At 42.0% G+C, this 8,236-nt stretch overlaps 2 protein-coding genes across 2 annotated transcripts; one reads left to right on the top strand and one right to left on the bottom strand.

Annotated features, from left to right (window-relative positions):
* Positions 1-468: 468 nt before the first annotated feature.
* Positions 469-3,429, bottom strand: LOC119019306 (histone H2A.V). Its single transcript, XM_037097763.1, has 5 exons — positions 3,276-3,429; positions 2,116-2,193; positions 1,860-1,973; positions 1,610-1,739; positions 469-1,411 (listed from the first exon to the last, which is right to left on the bottom strand). Exons 1-5 carry the CDS (start codon positions 3,276-3,278, stop codon positions 1,350-1,352), a joined length of 387 nt encoding a protein of 128 aa, XP_036953658.1. The 5' UTR covers positions 3,279-3,429; the 3' UTR covers positions 469-1,349.
* Positions 3,430-3,981: 552 nt separating this feature from the next.
* Positions 3,982-7,232, top strand: LOC119019305 (transcriptional activator protein Pur-beta). The gene has a single exon (XM_037097762.1). The coding sequence runs from the start codon at positions 4,018-4,020 to the stop codon at positions 4,942-4,944; it is 927 nt and encodes a 308-aa protein (XP_036953657.1). The 5' UTR covers positions 3,982-4,017; the 3' UTR covers positions 4,945-7,232.
* Positions 7,233-8,236: the final 1,004 nt, after the last annotated feature.

Raw genomic sequence — 8,236 nt, 5'->3', positions numbered from 1 at the left:
TCAGTTTTCAAAGTACCTATTGATAATCCAGCAACAGTAAGGAGACGTTGTTGTAAACGCCAGTGGCTCCCCCTGCTGGCACATTGTAAAGCTGCAGGACAAATCATGTGGCTACTCAGTCAGAAATGTCACATTTTATGGTCAGGTTACCAAGTTATGACTCAATTAGTCAAATTAAGTATACTAAAGTATACTCTATTCTTAAACTAAAACAGCATAACAGTGAGCAATTCTATAAAACACAGAAATTCACTTGAGGCAACAGTTCTAAATTATGAAATTAATTTCTCCTGCTGAAGTTATATCTTGCTTAAATAATCCAGATGTGTTTGACAACTATTCTGTCAAACAGACAGCGTTGTTTTACCCCCGCCCCATGTGCTGTTGGACAGCTGAAGCACGTCAAACATCACATACTACACAACTTCAAAATGAATGTCAAGTACTAGTTTCAAACGAAGCCATAGATAACATGCAACGGGTATTTATTCAAAGATAAAATACGTCATTTCCCTGAACACAGCTTTTAGAAAAGACTCTTGACTTCTTAACTTGAAAAAAAGTTATGGATGGGACATTTCAGTTTGTGCATACATTTAGGAACTGTGGGTACACTTCAAAGTACTGATATGGTTCACATCTGCCAGATGTTCAATCTTCTCCATATACCAAGGTACCAATCACATTGCAGTGGCATGTACCTGACAGACGGCTCCACAGTGAGGCAAAAACACTGCAAGATCAGAATCCTGATCGCAGCAGCGTTTAATACATTTTTAAACTGCTAGTAACAACACAAGAAGGTAGCAGAGGTTGCAATAAGTAGTTTTCAAAGATATTTCACTTTGATGTAAAAAATTCAACTTTTAATACATCACTATCCTTGTGCAGTTCAAAATATTACAGTAAGTCAAGAGGAAAAAAAAAGCACCATCTCACATTTAGCTGTTATCCATGCTGATGTCCAAAACAATCTGCTTAAAAACTTGTAATATAGTAAATATTGTAACTTCAAGAAAATAACCACAAAACAAGTTTTTATATAAAAAATGGTTTTAACAATTTCTTTTTTCAGTATAAAACATTACAGAGTCCCAGGCCAATCAAACAAATTCACTGTCACCATTTGAAATAATCATGAACTCCCCAGTCAAACGTACTACAATAACATACAAAGGGTTTTTTTGTCATTAAGGGATTTTCTGTACTTTTTTCTAGTTATGGGAAAATATTACAACACAAAGCCTAACAATCACTCTTCTTTTGCTATAATATTAATAAAAAAGAACAAATGTGAACTCCTGGTCCTATCAAAGCCCAAGCCCCGAAATTTGTGGTCAACATGGCATTTATGCAGTCTTCTGCTGGCCCTTCTTCCCAATGAGGGATTTGTGGATGTGGGGAATGACACCTGAAAACAGAAGAATACATTAGTGAGACCAAATGTTTAATGCAAAAGCAGCTGTGATCGGAAGAATAAAATTTCTACTGAATGTAACAAACGATGTGAGCAGATCACTGCGGCACCAAAGAGAATATGATGCACATACAATGAAGACAATGAATATATAAATAAGCAGATTTCTGTTTGGGGGAACTGCCAGCTCACCTCCTCCAGCAATTGTTGCCTTGATGAGGGAGTCCAACTCCTCATCACCACGGATGGCGAGCTGCAAATGACGGGGAGTGATACGCTTCACCTTCAAGTCTTTGGAGGCATTGCCCGCCAACTCTAGTACCTGAGGAAAAAAAGACCATGAATGACGCAAACCGCACCATCTCACACAGAAACATGGCATGTCGTGATTAACAGTATGCAACATTATTAATAAACATGCTTAAAACTGGGGAACACTTACTTCAGCAGTGAGGTACTCAAGAATAGCAGCACTGTACACAGCTGCTGTGGCTCCTACACGACCATGACTGGTTGTGCGAGTCTTCAAGTGCCTGTGGATACGACCCACTGGGAACTGGCAGGAAACAGACACAAGACAGTGGTTTGAGACAAGCAAAAAAAGAAGAAAAAAAGGGCAAAGCCTCTGTGACCAGGAAGGGTGGCACACAGGATATGCAATAAAACCACATATGCGTTTAGGAACCAAAGAGATTTACCTGCAGCCCAGCCCTCTGAGAGCGGGACACTGCTTTCGCCTTGGCTTTGCCGCTGTCTTTTCCTGCCTTGCCACCAGCCTGCATGGGTTAAAATAACAAACAAGCCCATTAGAACAGACAAGCAAGACAAAGAAACTGAAGCAGAAATGTGAGGCTCCAGTGCTTGTACTTTTTTGAAAGAATAAGCCCTGTATAACAAGAACTAAACAGCATCTCTTCATATGTTTGAATGAAATTTAACCAAATAATAGCTGATGAAGTGGTTCAGTGACGAAAAATTAAATTAAACGAATAAGAAAGTCAACACTAGACACACTGCATAAGCACGTCAATGGGTAACAGATGCCGATTAAACAAGTATTGCTTTCCCGCCAATCAAGGTAAAACATAAACACAGAAGAGCGGCATCAGTCGCTATTGCCAGAGATTGTCCGCATAAAATCATAAAAAAAATAAATGACCACATTAAGGTGAGAAAACTAAAAACAGACTCGTTCTAACAAAAAAACATGAGATGATGTTAGCGGGCTGCTGCCACAGACCCCGCGACAAACATAAAACAGACGCGCCGCTTTAAGACGGTCATCTGCGAGTTTTCATTCACAAAATTCCAACAGGAGAAAAGTTTGCCTTAAAGTCAACTAAGCCAGGCACAGAGAAATCATAGACGGAATTTTACTCCAGTTTACTTGTTTATGGGGATATTGTGAACGACTTACGGTCAACTATGAGCAGTGAACCAACCGTTAAGCTAATGAAATAGCTAAACTTAGCTTCTTGGTTGCTAATGGTTGCTAATCCACCTTTCAGTGGGGCTCGGGCTACACCGAGTGAAAAAACACATTAGTATGAAACCGGATTCATACTTCTAATGAAGATCTTCGTTTCTGTAAAAGATTAACTATCCGAAATACAACCCATCGCGGAAAATATATCACTTCTAACGGGAAGGCAACAAAATTCAGACTTCTCGCGCTACTGGCAATGCTAACGTGTTAGCTGACAGTTAGCTCTTTAGCAAGCTTTTTGACCACACACCTTCTGCTCGAATTTCCTCAGTTTCCATTCAAAACAACACTTTCTACAGTAGCAAATTAATTACAGCACTAATGCACCGATACCCCAGATGTTACATTTAATATTCGCCGAGGCGCACATACCATTTTTCCGTCTCTTTATTTGATTGTAGAACTGAGCAGATAGCAAACAATTTCAGCTCCCGAAAGCAAAGAAACAATAAACCCTTTCGGAAATCTTTTGGATGAGACCCCTCGTGGGAGTCTAGACAGCCAATCAGAGGGCGTGTTGTTACTTCGAATCTCTGTTCCGACCAATCGCCAAACGGCTTGCAGAGCCTTCACCCATCCCCCACCGTAAGAACACCGAGCCTGCCTTTGCGCACGAAACCAACAAGTAGGCGGGACTGTGAGTTGAGTGTCCTTCCAGGGGCATCCGTCCCAAAAATGCACAAAATACCTAATCAGGAGGCCATTGTTGAATTAAATTCCTAAATTTCAGCACAAGGACACTCATCGCGTCTTCAAATACAGGTACTTTTGTACTGACTGCACAGGGGAACTGGTAATGGTAACAGTAAATCATCAAAGGACAAATTACCCATTGCAATTATATGTTAGTACACAACTTTAACAGTGACACGGAGTGCTGGTATGTATTGCAAATATAATATATACTCGAATGTCATACAGGAGGCGGTTATGGGTTAATAACAGACAGGACGATTGGCGAATTAGACGCAAGCACTTTATCTGATGTTTTGACTGACGGCTGAAGCGGCCAATCAGAGCTCAGCAGGCAGCGTCCGGTTTCCTCTGCGAGCTCGTCATGCAAGGGGGGGTGGGGGTCAAAGATACGCAGAGAAACGGGCTGCTGGTGGCGAAGATGGCGGATGGGGACAGTGGCAGTGAGCGCGGTGGCAGCAGCAGCGGCGGCGGCGGAGGGGGAGGAGGAGGCGGCGGGTTTCAGCATTACCAGCGAGACTCGGAGACCCAAGAGCTGGCCTCGAAGCGGCTGGACATTCAGAACAAACGCTTCTACCTTGACGTGAAGCAGAACGCCAAAGGCCGGTTCATCAAAATCGCCGAGGTCGGCGCCGGGGGCTCGAAAAGTCGGCTGACCCTGTCGATGTCAGTTGCGGCAGAGTTCCGCGACTACCTGGGGGATTTCATAGAGCACTACGCCCAGCTTGGGCCTAGCACCCCGGAGCAGATCGCTCAGTCTTCCGGTGGGGATGACACCGGGCCTAGACGGGCCTTGAAGAGCGAGTTCCTGGTGCGTGAGAACCGAAAATACTACCTCGATCTGAAGGAGAACCAGCGGGGTCGGTTTCTCCGGATCCGACAGACCGTCAACCGAGGCCCCGGTTTCGGAGTGGGAGTGGGTGGCATCCCCGGCGCTGGCCTGCAGGCCGGACAAACCATCGCACTCCCGGCCCAGGGCTTAATAGAGTTCCGCGACGCTTTGGCCAAGTTGATAGACGACTACGGCGGAGATGAGGAGGAGCTGTCCGGCGGCGGAGGGGCCGGGGGCTACAGCGAGCTTCCGGAGGGCACCTCGATCATGGTGGACTCCAAGCGGTTCTTCTTTGACGTGGGATCCAACAAGTACGGAGTTTTCTTGCGGGTGAGCGAAGTGAAGCCCAGTTACAGAAACTCTATAACAATCCCCTTCAAGGCTTGGGGTAAGTTCGGGGGAGCGTTCAGCCGCTACGCCGAGGAAATGAAAGAGATCCAGGAGCGGCACCGGGATAAGATGTACGAGAGGAGAGCCGGAGAGGAGTCTGAGGGCGACGACGTGGAAGACGATTGATGGAGAGGTGGCTAACTTAGTTGTGATGAAGCTGACAACATGATGCAAAGCCTGGCGAGAAACAGAGAGAGGAACGACTATTCTGTGCATGACGAATCGAACTTTAAAATGCTAAAACAAACGGATAAAAAAAAAAGTATATTTGACTGAGAAAATTACTGTTTATATAAGAGAATCATGTTCTAAAGTTTAGGTGGATGTTATAGCTAAATGAGTGCAGACTGCAGAAGTCAGCTCCTGTATGAGATTCCCCATTGATATAAAAACATGTATAAAAAATGTCACTATATATATATCTATCTTAACATATATATATATTGATTGTCTATTTGATAAGGTCAAGCACCTAGCCCAGCAAATTAAGTTTGACAGTGCTCAAGACACAGCAGCAGGCTGCCAGTCTCACTTCCTGGTTGTTATCCAATGGTAAGAGCTCACCTGGTGCTGACCTGTAGTCTGTGATGATATAAAGGAAGTGTGACATACTCACAGAAGCAGGTGCAGAGTGGGAGTGAGACAGAGCGCCTGCATCACTCACCATGGCTGTGTGTGTTTTCGTCTAAAATGACCTGTAATGGACCGCTTACCAAGACAGACCCACAACACCCGGAGCCACAGACTCAGCTATAGGGGGCATCCTTGGCATCGCAGGACATCCGCTCGGCCCAGCGAGGTCCCGTAAGGTGATCTGTTACAAGCACAGGACTCATTTGGATTTCCATGGACAATCCAAATAAGTCCAAAATGACCTCCCACTCTCTTCCTTCCTTCCTCCCTTCCCTGTCCTTCTCCCTCCCGGGCCATCCCTCAGGTGCTAAATTTCTGCTCCGATAGCTGAAATGTGGTGAGGCATGCTCACGCGTTGCTTCTTTTGTCTCAGTATTTTGGGGTATATCAGCATTAACCTGTGCCTGTGCATCATCCTCAAGAGGTCCTGGGTGCAGAGCTGCTCAGCCAGTTGCTGCAGCAGAGACGTCTGTGGCAACTGATGATGTCTCATGAGACGCAGGCCCACGTCTGACCCCGGCGACCTTTTTTTTTATCAAAGGGGACGCAGTGAGATCAGGCCTCTTGCACTGGTCACAATTTTTTCGAGTTAAAAGCTTAATATTGCCGGGCTTGAGCTAAGGTCTCAAGGGAATTGACCTTGTTGACGTATTTAGAGTGCGCCATTTGGATCCTTTAATCTTGAACTCAGACCATTGACGACTGAAGCAACATTCAGTCTGATTGTAAGAAAAATTAGGTGCTTTTGGAAAACACAACCCACAGTGAGGGTGCTGTACCTAAAGAAAAGAAAAAAATAAAGAAAAAAAATATATACTGGAAGAGATTTACTTACTAAAAAGATCAAGTATAGATAGAATTATTTTTCAAAAGAGATATATTGAATTATGTCTTAGAAATATGAGACATTTATTAGATAATGCTGCCTAAAGTGGCTTATTTAAAACACTAAACTTGGATGCAACTGTCCAGGGTGATATTTCATACCTGCTTTTTTTCCTAACATTTCTTTTATTCCTTAGAGGAAATTAAGAAGAGTACAACAAATTGATAACACAGTATGTTATAGCAATTTCTAGAAACGACTTCTTTGAAGTAGTTTGTCAGCAAACACTCAGCACTCCAGTTCACTTTACATAGCATCGAGCTGTCCCCTCGTTTCAGTCCAACCATTTAACCATGTTTTGTCACAAACTGGCTTTCCATCAGTTGCCATACGACGCAAACACCTGCAATCATCAACATTTTGTCTTTAGTGCTCCTTTTAAAAATATGATCTTTTTTTTTTTTTGCATGCCTGCTCTTACGCGGAGCTGCCTTGTGTTTTTTTCTTTTGCGTATTCTGATTGCTGTATGATGGTATTTATCCATTTTTTTGAGAGCGGTTTAAAGTTTTATTTTCTTGCAATGGAAAAAAAAGTTTACTTCTCAGCCTAATAATAATAATGAAAAAAGGCCACAAGGTTCCCATGCTTTGGGGAATGTCACTTTCATTGTCCCACTTCCTTTGGTGTGTAAACCTCTTGTTGAATTTTACTTTACCCACTTCAACACAACAAACGCAGAAATGCCATATGAAAAAACAAAACACCTGGGAGCAATAGTTTTTTTTTTCTTTTCTATTGATATAAATATACTATATATAATATTACACATGAGATTGAACTACATCCTTCTTCCTGTACTGTTACGTGAAATGGCAGCTGTTTCAGTCGTGTGTTCTGCTGTAATATTCTACCAAGTTCCTTTCAACAAGAAATAAAAAAGGTTTTTGCTCAGGAGAGGTGTGGTCTTTTTATTTAACGTTTTTTATTTAAGTTAATTGATAAAGGATTTCACCTTTGTATCAATTAATGATCAGCAGCTGTCCAATGTGAACTAACTGCAGTTCATAGCTTCATTGCGCATGTGTTCACACGGCTCACAATTTCTTACTGCTTCACGTTTATCTAAAGTTATTTAAAAAAAAACAAACAGTGAGCAAAAAGATTAGCTTCAAGATAAGTAATGTTTCCACAGTATGTGATCAGCAGCCGACTTTAATTGTGTTATGTACCAGCTCTCTATAAACTCCTGGAAGAGCCATTACGATCTTTTACTTAAGGAAAACTGCTTGTGACAAAAGCAGAATTTTGTGTCTTGTATCCACCTCATCAAATTCTGATGCTCAAAGCTCAAGCCCAAAGCATCAGTATGTGACAGGTGGTGATTTTTTTCAGCACAACAATGTAAAAAATATACTATTGCAAGAAAAAGTCATGCATACCACATCAAATAGCACGACGTGTCAAAAGTAAAATCTTTCTACGAATAAAATGGCCCCTGTAAGGAATGTATTGTAACATATGACATCATTGCACTGTATAAAAATGTACTAAAATTGTACTGCTCGAGGCAGAGTTAGTTTGAACTATTTTACATGCAGTTGGCTGGTTTAGTTTAGTGCTTCCCATCATTTCAGATAATTAATTGATTAATTAAGATGATTAATGGGAGATAAAAAAGGGTTAAAAACAAAAATCCGATATTCGTTTGTGTTAAAATATCCAAATGCGTTCACCTCCTTTTGGTTTCAAATGGTTATTTCAGTCTTGTTAGTGAAGCTGACTCACACACATCTTAATGTAACTAGGAGCCCAAACAAGCTTTTTTGTAAGAAGTCACAAACCGAGAAGTCCCTGCTCTGATCTCTAGCCTATTGTGGTTTTTTTCTATGTAAAATCTTCATGTGAAAGGTAATGTGTTAATATAACAATTGAATAAAATAGTGGATTACAACAGTAAT

Source organism: Acanthopagrus latus, chromosome 5 (genome assembly GCF_904848185.1).
Source record: "Acanthopagrus latus isolate v.2019 chromosome 5, fAcaLat1.1, whole genome shotgun sequence".
In the NCBI taxonomy this organism is placed as follows: domain Eukaryota; kingdom Metazoa; phylum Chordata; class Actinopteri; order Spariformes; family Sparidae; genus Acanthopagrus; species Acanthopagrus latus.
The sequence above is the reverse complement of the archived record's forward strand: the minus strand, read 5'-3'. Positions and strand labels throughout refer to the sequence as shown.